This window comes from Leucopleurus acutus (genome assembly GCF_964270905.1).
Source record: "Leucopleurus acutus genome assembly, chromosome: 2".
Lineage (NCBI taxonomy): Eukaryota > Metazoa > Chordata > Mammalia > Artiodactyla > Delphinidae > Leucopleurus > Leucopleurus acutus.
Window position 1 is genome coordinate 161,352,689 of NC_139143.1, and position 13,322 is coordinate 161,366,010.

At 43.5% G+C, this 13,322-nt stretch overlaps 1 protein-coding gene across 1 annotated transcript in view; it reads left to right on the forward strand.

Moving 5' to 3' along the window:
• Positions 1-5,686: 5,686 nt before the first annotated feature.
• The window catches only part of TRIT1 (tRNA isopentenyltransferase 1), a gene marked incomplete at its 5' end in the record, with an annotated part of 43,696 nt that continues 36,060 nt past the window's right edge, over positions 5,687-13,322 (forward strand). The window contains one exon of the mRNA XM_082833690.1: positions 5,687-5,860. Coding sequence (XP_082689816.1) covers positions 5,687-5,860 — 174 coding nt within the window. The remainder of the gene's footprint in view (positions 5,861-13,322) is intronic.

Consider the following 13,322-nt stretch of genomic DNA (forward strand, 5'->3'; position numbering starts at 1 on the left):
GCCCCCGCTTGCTGCAACTAGAGAAAGCCCACGCACAGCAACAAAGACCCAACGCAGCCAAATATAGGTAAATAAATTAATTAATTAAAATAAAATAAAGTGCTTAGAATAGTGCCCACATAGTAAGAGCAATGATATATGAAGTGATGGTTCCTTATGGAAGTTTATGAGTGTGTAAACATGATCACAAGTAAAGCAACTCAGACAAGGGCTGCAAGCCTCAGAAGGGAAAGAGAGCACTTTGGAGTCGTCAAGAAAGTTCTTGTTGGAGATACTGTGACTTTAACTGGAAATACGAGTTCCAGGAGTATTTGGCTAGGTGAAGAGGAAGAAGGTGTTCTAAGCTAAGGGAATAGCTATGCGGAAGAGAGGATTGGGAAGGTTGTGTGGAATCTGGGGAAGGGGGAGGAATCTGGTCTGATTTGCAGGCCAGGTGGTCTCATTTTTACAAAACAAGAGGGGTTGCACTGGATTTCTAAGAGGATCTTTTTGCCACAAACATCCTCTGTGATTCTTTGAAATAGGGAAGTCAGGAAAAGAAACTGATTGTGGTTTGGGACACAATGAGATTGAGGTAATGGGGTCATTCAAAATAGAGCACCCAACAGGAAGTTGGAAATGTGACATTAAAGCTTTAGAAAGGGGGTTGAAATGAAGATACAGATTTGAGACTCATCAATATATGAAGATGATGAAGGTCCACAGTGCCAAAGCCACAAGAAAGAGAAAGGGCCAGAGAAGTAGAGGAGAGGGATTGAAGGAGCCATGAGATTAGAACCGGAAAGGACCTCTGATGGCTCTGCATCTTTTCCCCTTTTGCACCTCCCCACTCTGATTTTGCAGCCTTCGGGGATCCCTGTGCGTGTGTAGGCTGTCTTGGAGATCTGAGAAGGCAGGAAGTGAGCTCTCTTTGAGAACATTCTGGTGTGCTCTGGAGCAAACTCTATAACTCAACTTTAGGAGTTACAGAAACCGTGGTAACTCCATGGTTTATGGTGAGCTCTACTCTCTTCTTCCCCTCACTTGTTTTGAGCCATTCCGATGCTCCTAGATTTGAATTGGCCAATCACCAATGGCAACAGTAATGGAAACAGCCATTCACCAGACCAATAGAAGGTGTTGTGATTACTCACAGGCACTGTACTGGGTTGTATATTGTCCCCCACTAAATTCATGACTATCCAGAAACTGTGAATGTGACCTTATTTGGAAATACGGTCTTTGCAGATATAATCAAGTTAAGATGAGGTCATACTGGATTAGGGTGGGCTCTAATCCAGTGACTGGTGTCCTTAAGAGAGGGAAATTCTCGGGCTTCCCTGGTGGTGCAGTGGTTAAGAATCCACCTGCCAGTGCAAGGAACACGGGTTTGAGCCCTGGCCTGGGAAGATCCCACATGCCGCAGAGAAACTAAGCCCGTGCACCACAACTACTGAGCCCACGTGCCACAACTACTGAAGCCTGTGTGCCTAGAGGCCATGCTTCGCAACAAGAGAAGCCACCGCAATGAGAAGCCTGCGCACTGCAACAAAGAGTAGCCCCCGCTCGCTGCAACTAGAGAAAGCCTGCATGCAGCAACGAAGACCCAACACAGCCAAAAATTAAAGAAACAAACAAATAAACAAATAAATTTATTTAAAAAAAGAGAGAGAGAGAGGGAAATTCTCGGACAGAGACACACGTACAACAGAGAAGACGGCCATGTGAGATAGGCAGGATTGGAGTCATCCTGCCACAAACCAAGGAATGTCAAGGATTCCCAGCAACCACCAGAAGCTAGAAGAGGCAGGGAAGGATTCTCCCCTAGAGGGCAAGCATGGGAGTGTGGCCCTACCAATGCACTGATTTTGGGCTTCTAGACTCCAGAACTGTGAGAGAATACATTTCTGTTTTTTAAGCCACCCAGTTTGTGGTAATTTGTTATGGTAGACCTAGGAAACAAATACAGGCACCATGTTCATCATGAAATATTCCTGCATGAAACATGTTTTATTTGGGGTCTCTAATTAGGATGGGGGTCAGGCTGCAAAGGCGCTTTGCTTTTTTGTTTTAATTTGTGATTTTTTTTTTTTTGCGGTACGCGGGCCTCTCACTGCTGTGGCCTTTCCCGTTGCGGAGCACAGGCTCCAGACATGCAGACTCAGCGGCCATGGCTCACGGGCCCAGCCGCTCCCGCGGCATGTGGGATCCTCCCGGACCGGGGCACAAACCCATGTCCCCTGCATTGGCAGGCGGACTCTCAACCACTGCGTCACCAGGGAAGCCCTTAATTTGTAATTTAAAAATAATTTTTTTTTGGCTGTGCAGCTTGCAGAATCTTAGTTCCCTGATGAGGGATTGAACCCGGGACCCCAGTAGTGGAAGCACAGAGTCCCAACCACTGGACTGCCAGGGAATTCTCAGCACTTTGGATTGTACCAAAGAGCTAGTGTTTATCTTTGACCCAACTTTCTTCTCTTACCTTGGGAACAGATGCTTCAGGCCTTCCATGGCATATACCTCCTCCTTTCCATGTCGCAGCATCCTGTAGAATTCCAAAAAGTTCACACTTCCTGGATGTTCCATTTTGAATGATCCTTCCACTCTTAATGGCTTCACCTTTACCTTCTCCCTATATTTCTTTCTTTTTGTAAAAATTTTTTTAATTGGGTCATCACCTAGATTTCCCCTCTAACTTTCTGCACTTCTCCCTTTCTCCTTTTCTGCCATGTTCCCATGCCCATTCCACCCCATGTACTGCTCTCAATTTCCTAAAGAATGTGAGGCAACCTAGAGGTTGCCTGACAACCTGACTACCCATCTGCCCTAGGGTACAGCACACCCACACCAGCGGTAACAATTAGGTGGCTGACTGTGGACTTTCAGAAGGGCAGGCAAGAATTATTACCCTCCAAGTAATTTGAGTCTCCCTAGTACCTCATTCCTGCATTTTAGACATCCTCTTCCAGACTGAACGTATCCCAGCATTTTTGCCTTGTAAACTAGATTTTTTTTTTAACCCCAAATAATCTGTAAGCAGTGGAGTGTGTTGAGATGGGCTTCTGCATCCTCACCTCTAGATATACACATACACTTTGAGTGAGAGACTCCCTTTCCTGTTGAACTATCTTCCAGAATAAGCTATTTCCCATCTGGCCTCATACAAGGCAGAGAGGGGTCAGGGCTAATACCTGGGCATGACCACAAATAGCTTTTCTGACTCCCTTTTGCCGCCTTTTGTCTCCTTATTACCCTGCAAAGCTGCCCATTAGAGGGTTTTATGTTGTTTTTTATAAATACTTATTAACTCTTGATCATAGACTTTAATTTCCCAATTTTCCCTTGAACTTAATCTCTCTAATTAGGATTTCAAGTTACAGATTATCTTTCAGGAACTATTCTTAGTATAATTTAGAGTTCAGAAGATCGTTAGGGAGACAGAGGTACAAATAAAATAGCCTAAAGGTATTAAAAAAATATGTTCCCATTCTCCTTTGGTGGGGCTGGCAGAATTACAATGAATGGAAATGGTATGATGTTTTTTTTCTCACTTCTCCTCATTTGTTTTGGACCACAGGCTCCATTCTGATTTAGGAGTCTTTCCTGCTCAGTATTTCAGTGATAATTCTCCCCATGGTCTACAGGATCCCTGTTCTCTTTGTTTCTATAGCAACAGTCCTGTGTTGCTTGGCTAGAAGCAATTTTCTGCGGCTGTGGTGAAGCCCCATTTTTTCATTCCTTGCTCCCCAGTTGCCTTGGTAACCAGCCTCTCCCTCTTCTGGTCTCTCAGTGGTAAATTCCACCACCACCCCCCGCCGCTTCTCTCTCTCTTTCTCTCTCTCATAACAGTCACCTTGTCATGACTTGGACAGTACTTTCCCATCTGTGAGTGAGTCTCCTCTGTCATGGTCAGATTGTCATCATGAAATTAGCCTCCCTTTTGCTTTATTTGCATCATTTCTCCGGCCTGCCTTCTTTCTGCTTGTTGTCAAGGTAACCGTACCCTCGGAAAATCTGCAGGCAAAGGCTCTACAGTTAACAACCATCATGTGAGAGTGTCTGCCAATATGTGGCCACACATCTTGATTTTAAAACCAGCCCCAGGCGGGTACCACAAATTGGAGAGAACAAGGCTTTTGATCAAAGCAGGCTGGATTGAGAAAAGGAGGTACAAGGACCCTGGGATACATGTGACTACAAGGTTTAGACTGGGTCTGCAAGAATGGCCATTATGCCAGGGGTGATCCAAGTGATTGAGAAATGTATTTATTGGCAGTCATTCAGGGCAGGCCTATCATATTCTCTAACCGTCCAGGGGTGATTCCTCTGACCCAAGGGTGATATGACCTGTGAGCTAGGCAGAGCCAGGTAGTAATCTCAGGCAGAAAGCAATTAAGACTCTTAAACTGGCTAACAAAGGGTTAGTAGAATAGGTATTTAGGCACTTTCACACATTACTGAAAATTCCTCTGCCCTTAGGCTGCTGCTCTAACCTCTTTAGTAAGGCAGATGGGGTGTTACTATTATAATACAAAATGTTTAACAAATGGTGGTGATTATGTGCCAGGGCGTTGTAGCAGGCACCTTTCAGGCATTACTTCATTTTCTCCTTATGGCAGTCCTGAGAGGTACTTAAGGATGAGAAAACTGAGGCTAAGCGAATTGTGTGAAGTCACTCAGCTGAAAGTGGCAGAGTGGGGATTTGAACCCATGTTCATCTGGTTCCAAAGTTCTGTTTTTTCTTTTCTTTCTTTTTTTTTTGGCCACACACCACATGCAGGATCTTAGTTCCCCAACCAGGGATCCAACCCGTGCCCCCTGCAGTAGAAGCGCGGAGTCTTAAGCACTGGACCGCCAGGGAAATCTCCCATAGCCCTTTCTTTTTTTTTTTTTTCATAGCCCTTTCTTAAAGGTTGTGTAGTCCCCAGAATTTTGGTCCTCTCTGGACCTAGTTTTTCCCACCCCCACTTTAATCTGAGGGTTGCTACTATTTTATCCTTTCTGCCTTCCTTATTTTTTCTCTTTGTATGTTGTGGGTTGTTTTCTTGCTTGTTTTTTTATCTGTTCTCACCCCATCTCTTGCATCCTTTCGCCAAATAGATGAAAAATCTTGTTCTGCCTTATGATTGTGTCTCAGTTTGAGTTGTTGGATGAAAACATTAGAGCAGCCGCCCTTGCCTGAGAACTGGGTAGATCTGATCCTGGAGAACACCACACCTCTGAGCTCACTGGCTGTAGCACTAGATATGCAAGCCATTCTCCCCTCTACTAACAATTATTGGGTGTCTGTTCGGTATCAGGTACTGTACTGGAGATACAGTAGTGACCTAGGCAGAATCTGTTCCTTGCCTTTATAGAACTAACAGTCTGGAGAGAAAGTCAGACAATGGACAAGAGGTCAATATATAATTTCATATTGTAATTAGCTCTATGAAGAAAAAGAACTGGGTGCCGTGAAAGAGAGAATAATACGGATAGATCTATTTTAGATACGACTGCCATGCCCCACTTAAGAGAGGAGGTAGTTGAGGTTCTCACATCAGCAGCTAGTTGATGGCAGTCACAGCAGGAGCTTCTGAGCGTGGGGACCTGGGTCCCTCACCTCCTTCCTCCCTCCGCACTCTCCCTTCAGAGCCCGAGGTCCGCGCAGGCGCTCGACGGTTGCCATGGGGACAGCTGCTCCTGCGCAAGCGTAGACTTCTTTAAGATGGCGGCGGTGGCGGCAGCACGAGCTGTGTCTGCGGGCCCTGGGCTCCGGGGCCTAAAACGGACCCTGCCTCTTGTAGTAATTCTCGGGGCCACGGGCACCGGCAAATCCACGCTGGCGTTACAGCTAGGCCAGCGGCTCGGTGGCGAGATCGTCAGCGCTGACTCCATGCAGGTATGACAGTGCGGCTGTCCCCAGCCTGGTAAACCGGAGGCCGTGCGTGGCCCTCTGGCTGAGTGGATACCCTGTCGCTTAATGGTAGTGGGTGAACCCCGAGGCTTATGGGGCGGAGGGGGCCGGGAAAGGGCACCCATAATTCCTAGGCGCCCACTATATGCCGGACATCGTGCCAGGTGTTTCACTGCCATCACTTCATTTACTTCTCAGGATATTACTGTTTGGTGTAGGTACTGTTATTATCTCCATTTACCGATGAGGGAATTCACCTAGGGAGGTGAAACGACTATCTCTGTGTCACTAAGGGAATACGTGGAGATGGTATTTGAACATATAAGGTTGACCTATAGGTGTCCATTATATACCTTTTGAAGGAAAATTACTCCAGAGCTTTTGCTATTTAGAGTTCCCAGCGACACCAGGATAAATCATTTACCATCCACGAGTGTCTGCTGAGGGAATGAAGCAGGGTAGATAGTCAGGAGACCTGGATTCTCTTCCCTCATCTGCCATCGGCCACGTGACCTAAACAGCGTCGGTTTTGGGGGACGTTATTTATCTGAGAAGTGGAGAAAATGCCGCCTACTTCACAGGGCTCTGGTGCTTAATAAGTGAGAACATGAGTGTTAGAAGGAAGAGCAGGGTGGCCTGTCCTGAAAAAGTCCAGGCACTTGGCAAATGCTTTATGATGCTGAGATTTTTAACTTACCGGCTGATGGGAATCAGCAGGCTTTGCCCTCTTCCTTGAGCCGCAGGGAGGCCCAGAAGGAGTGTGTACACATCACACCTGGGAACATTTGTGCTCCGATTGAGGATGGGTGACATTTGGGGTAAATCTCCGATGGAGGAATTACAAGTTAAGAGTTTTCACAGTGTAAATGAGATGCTCGGTGAAATGCCCGGAGCTGAACCTAGCACCTGGTGGGTATTCAGCAGGAAGGGGCAGTCCTTCTCCCCACTGTACCCCGTAAACTCTGGGCATGGTTTCCACCCTCATTAATTCATGTGGGATGACACGACCATCAACACACATCAGATGATTAGGATAATTCAACAAACCTTTGTTCACAACCTCTGCTTTGCGCTGGCTTTGAGAGGCGGACTTTAGCTCAAATCCCAGCCTTGCCTTTTCTAAGATACGCAACCTCAGCCTGACCTCTTCATGTCTTTGTTTCTTCTGTAAAAGAGGAAGAATAATATCAATAACATGATATTATTGTGATGGTTAAACGAGATTAAATATGTAAAGCACTTAATACAATATCAGGCACACAGTAAGTGCTAAAAATATGATTAGGTGCTATTTTCTGCAAGGCCCTTTTGGAGAGACAAAACTGCAATCCTGTCTTCAAGGAGTTTTAGTCCAGATAAACATGAAACAAAGCAAGTTAATACGTGTTTGAAGTGAGTTATTGATGGTGCTTTGCAAGGGGTGGGGATGGGAGGTGGGGAGGAGGGAGACTACCGTGTTAGATCTTATGATGAACCATAGAATTTCTGAGAAGAGAGAAATCAGTGAAAGCTGATATAGTCATGGAAAGCTCTGTGAAAAGGGACTTGAAGGATAGGTGAGTTTTAGATAGATAAAGAAGAAAAGGCATTGTATCAAAGGAAGGACTGTGAATGAAGATTTAGAAGGTGAAATGAACTTAGTGTGCATGTAGGACAGTGAAAGGAGACTATTTAACAGGTATTGTAGATATTGTGGAATGGGGGATGAGCAACATGATGAAGACAGTGTGTAAGAAGCATTCATTTGTGAGCAGTATGCTGATGAATTGAATTTGGGGGTGGGTGGGAGGGGCATACCAAAAAAAAAAATCCAAGAATGTAGTAATAATAGATCTTTGGCTTGATACTTCCGAGACTTGGGTAATACGGGCTTCGGTAAGATGGCATTTCACTGATAATATCTAAGGTCCATTGCAGTCTTAATGTTTTGTAATTTTGGGCTGGTATGTTAGTGGGAATGAATGGAAGAGAAAGATGTAACCTTTTTGAAGGTAGTATCACGTTACAGTATGAGTTGGTCACTGATTGTGGAAAGAAGAGAGCAGTGCACACAGTGTGTTTCAGGTTTGTGTGCCTGGGAGAGTATGGTGAGCCTGGAAGTCAGGAAGATCTGGCGGGGCACAGTGGAGGTTGCAGCAGGACATCCATGGGGAAGGTCTAGTGGGTGTGTGAAGAATGCAGCAGGTATGATCCCGTGTTAGGACTCTTACACTCAGAGGTTCCCTCTGCCTGGTGGAATGTCTTCCCCTACATAAGCATGTGGCTTGCTTCCTCTCTTTGTTCAGGTCTTTACTTAGATGTCATCTTATTGAGGCCTCTGACAATCCTATTTAAAACAACACAGCACACTGTTGCTCCCTGTTTCTGCCTCTTCCTCATGTACCACACATAGTCCTTGTCAGGAAAGCGTTCTCAATAAAACATCTTAATTTTACAAATGTTTTTAAGTAAATTAGCAGCTTCTGGCAATAAGGATTGGTTATAGCTCTGTAATTGCTGTTATCCGTTATTCAGAAATGTTTCTTTACGCATAGCTGTGTACCATAAGGTTGAGCTTGCTAGAGGTCTTGCTCGATGTGAAATAGGCCACATCAGTTAGACACTTTGTGCCTTATATAGTGCTGATGATATGGTAGATCCTTAACATTTGATGAAACATTTGTTGACCTGTCTTATCAAAATGGCACATCACGATCCATTTAGATTCTTCCTGTTGTTATAAATAACTAGAATATGAAAATTAAATTTCTTTCATCCTTGGGATGCTGTGAGGATTAATTAATGTGTGAAAAACACTTTGAAGATAATTGAGCTTTCTGAACTGGCAATAGGTTGTGTTTAATATTCATAACGTGGATATATTCCTCTCAGACCCGTTGGAAAACTTTGACCTTTGATGTTTACTTTTCAGTTCAAATAATGAAATAAAGTATCTCTGCCCCATTCACTGTGGGTATACGCAGTTCTTCATTTCTCCCCTTGCTTACCATGCTCCTCGTAGGGTAGTGCTACTCTGCTTGCTTTTTAGCCAATGGAAGGAGATAATGCTTTTCAGTGACTTGAGGTTGACTCAGAAAATTTTTGTAAGCATGTGAACAAATGACATTCTTAATGTTGGAGTTAACCAGCTTTTTTTTTTTTTAAATTAATTTATTTATTTTTGGCTGTGTTGGGTCTTTGTTGCTGCACACAGGCTTTCTCTAGTTGCAGAGAGCGGTGGCTACTCTTCGTTGCGGAGCACGGGCTCTAGGCGTACGGGCTTCAGTAGTTGCGGTGCTCGGGCTTAGTTGCCCCGCGGCATGTGGGATCTTCCCGGACCAGGGCTTGAACCCATGTCCCCTGCATTGGCAGGCAGTCTTAACCACTGCGCCACCAGGGAAGTCCCTAACCTGCTTCTTAAAAGAACTTTTTCAGCTTTAGTTAAATCCACAGGCAGAATAATAACTTAAATTTGAATAGCACTGTTTATAAAATGCTTACATATGCTTTTTTATCCTCACAATAACCTTGTAAGGTAGACATTATTATCACTTCACAGTTAAGGAAACAGGTACAAGGTCTTATAGTAAGTAGCAGACCTGGAGTTGGACATAGGTCTCTACTTTCCACGCTCAGTGCCTGCCTTATCTATACACAAAGTTATCCCTTTAAATGAGGCAGGAGCTGTGGGATTCAATTATTAGAGAGAATTTCTTAACTTGTATGACACTGATCCTTCACAGGAGTGTGCTACATTTTGATCAGAGTATAAAATGTATTTTAGGATTCATATCGTGGATCTTAGTGTGAATTCATAGTGATATCTCTTAAGTTGAGTGTTGAGCTGAGTGTTGGCCATGTGATGCATTGCTAGGGGGCTGAAACTTACTGCAGCTGAGATATAATTTAATGTCAATAATTCGAAGATACCAAAGGCAGTGTTTAGTGGAACAGAGGGAAACTAGGCCTTGTGGAGAGCCTAGACCGAGCAGTAAACTTCCTTGTTGTGACAGCCACGCAGACTAAAGGGGGACCTAATGGAAAGTGGATAATTAGAAAGGTTTTTCAAGTTTCCAAATTGATCTTTCTAAAAACCAGTATTTGAATTTTAATAATCTCTTTTGGAATGCTGCCCAGAGTTTTGTACTTCAAAATTGTACCAGTGACTCAGAAAGGATTGTAAAACACTGCCTTAAATCTTAAATTCTCTTGCACCTCATACTTCTTTTGTCATCCCTTTGTCCTACCTTAACTGTAGGGTCATCCCAAGGCAATCCCAGCAGGGCACTTCCCATCCAGGGCAAGTGCTTGTTTTTCGTAAACATTGAAGAAGTAAGTGCTCTAAGTATTGAGGTAGCTTCTTTGAGATAAAACCACAATGGAGTGTTAAGGGTAGTGTGTCTAGGGTGATAATACTGTCAAGGGAACATAATAGACAATGACTTGCTTTTTTAGCCATGTAGCACCTGAGGCCCTGCCTGGCCCCTCACTTCTCATTCTTGTGTCAGTGGTCTGTTGAGTGGGAAGTCAGAACTAACTTTCTGAGGGATTACTTGCTTAGGGACTTCTGCTGGGCTCAACTGTGGATTTTTCATGGTAGGTCTGACAAAAGTGAGAAACATTTTGTGCTTAATTTTCTGAGTTTTCCAAACCCCAGTTTCACAAGTTGTAGAAGCATAAATATTCTCAGCTAGCAGTAAGAGTCTAAATTCAAGGAGGGACAGGTAATACAATCCCTGTTTTCCAGGATGGAAAAACTGAGGTGCAGAAAGATTAAAGAGCAGACTAGAGATCACACTGCAAGACACTTGCACACCTGGGAATTGGATCTGGGTCTTCTAACTCATGTGTAGTGTCTGATATATTGCAGGAAGATGATACTGAAGGTCTTCTTTTCAGTCTGAGTCTTTTTCTTGGCATGTAAATTTAAGGTACAATGCATTGCCTTCAGTGACTGGATGAAACATTGTACTGAGAAATTTGAAGGCACTTGCCAAAGATGTACAATGGCTGCCTGGAAATACAGACTACCAACTATATGCCAAGAGAAAATAAACAGAGTGTTCTATTTGGGTTTATAGAGAGGAAGTATCTCTAATGCCTTAGTTCTTCAAGTCCTGTGGAGAAGCGGTAGTCATACATAGGAGCACAGTTCCCTTGTGTTTGCCTAAACCTACAAGAGGGGAAGCAAATTATTTTTGGCAGTCTGACTAGTAAGCAAGCTATGTGTCACCTAATAAATGTGGAGTTCTGCATTCTTTGTCTGCTTTGGAACATAATTTAGGAGCAGTGTTTTTTTACCAAAGGACTGTTTGCTAGTACTCAAGGGAGATCTGGGTTGCATGGGGGAGAGATATGAAAGTAGAGATGGGATAGTGGATCACAGTGGCTTACTAGGACATGAAAATGAAAGCTAGAAAAATCTGTTAACTAGGAGAAACGAGGGCTATCCAGAGGCTACTTTCCACAACTTACAGAGGCAGTGTTTTACAGGACTGAGCTTGAGAGTAGGCCAGAGGAAATCTCAAAATTTTTGACTCATCTAAAAATATATATATTAATTTCTAGGTCCCTGTGTTCAGATCTGTTGTGAGTGAATTTGGTTTTCCTTTGGCTACAGTATTAAGCTTGGGTGGGTTGTACATATATATTCAGTTTTTTTGCAGCTGTGGGAAGAACTTTAGAGTCAAACCTCCCATGTTATGTAAGGAAAGAGAAGTGACTACTGGCTAAATGGGAAACCATAGGAGAGCACAAATGGGACTTGCACTTTCAGATTTGTGAGGATGAGGTGCTGCCCTGGTGTTTCAGTGCCTGGGGCAGGGTGTTGAAACAGCTCCACTTCAAGAAGGAATGTATGTTTGAGGGGTGTTAAGTTATTTGGGTATATAGGAATTCACCTATGTGCTCTGCATATACTCTAGTATGGCTTAACTGAACTGGTTGTGGTTTCCTGTATAGTTTGTTGGATCTTTTAGGTAAGTTTGAATCAGACCAGGGTCCTGTTTGTCTCTTTGCTTACCTTTGGGGCCCTACTTCTGAGCTGGAACTTTACCGCTGCTCCTTCCTCATTGTGTCAGCCAGAGTTCAAGCTCTTACCACTGTACCATGAATAATAATAATACTGAAAATAATAACAATAATAAAATATATGTCAGGCAGTGTTCTAGAAGTTTGCCATATATTGTCTCATTTAATATCCTCACCACAACCTTATTAGGTAGGCCCTGTTATTATCTCACCCCTACCAAAAATTACTTTCTTGAACCCTCATCTCGGTCTCTATCTGGGGTAATTTTGCCCGCCCCCCCCCCCCACCCCCCGCCGGGGGACACTTGGCAATCTCTGGAGACGTTTTTGGTTGTAACAAATGGAAAGGTGGGTTCCTGGCATCTAGTGGGTAGAGGCCAGGAATGCTGCAGAACATCCTACTATGCATAAAACAGCTCCTCCCAACACAGAATTATCTGGCCCAAAATATCAATATATTGTACTGAGGTTGAGAAACCCTGTTCTACATTACTGTTAGTTTTTAAATTTTGAAGTAATTATAAGATTTACACAAGAGTTTCAAAGATAGTACAGAGAGTTCTTGTATATTCTTCACCCAGCTTCTTCTAAAATTAACATATCATCATGGCACATTTATCAACACCAAGAGATTGACACAGGCACAATACTGTTAACTAAACTGGAGACTTCATTTGGATTTTACCAGTTTTTCCACTGATGTCCCTTTTCTGTTTCAGGATCCAATGTAGGATACCATATTACATTTAGTCCTCATGTCTGCTTGTCTCCAATCTGTGACAGATTTCTTGGTCTTTCCTTGTCTTTCATGATTTTGCTACTTTTTGAAGTGTACTGGTCAGCTGTTCTGTGGATTGTCTCTCAGTTTGGGTTTGTCTGATGGTTTCACATGATTATGAATTTTGAGAAGGCATACCACAGAGGTGAAGTACCTTTCTCATTGCATCATATCAGGGTATAATGTCAGCATGATTTAACATCAACTAGTGATGTTAACCTTGATCATTTGGTTTAGGTTGTGTCTGCCAGCTTCCTCTACTGTAAAGTTAAATCTTTTTCCTTTCATTTTTTAAAATTTATTTGTTTATTTTTGGCTGTATCGTGTGACATGTGGGATCTTAGTTCCCTGACCAGGGATTGAACCTGCGCCCCATGCAGTGGAAGCTCGGAGTCTTAACCACTGGACCACTGGGGAAATCCCTGTTTTTCCTTTCTATACTCTCTTTGTTGGAAATGAGTTGCTAAGTCCATCCCACATTGAACGGGAGGGGATTTAAGCTCCACATCCTGAAGGGAGGACTATCAAAGAATTTGTGGGCATATGTTAAAAGCACCACAGTAATTAATATTTTAGGGGAGTTGCTTGAGGCAATGCAGATATCTTGTTTTTCCTTAAAGTTTTACCTCCTAATTTTAACATTTATCAATGAATCTTTCC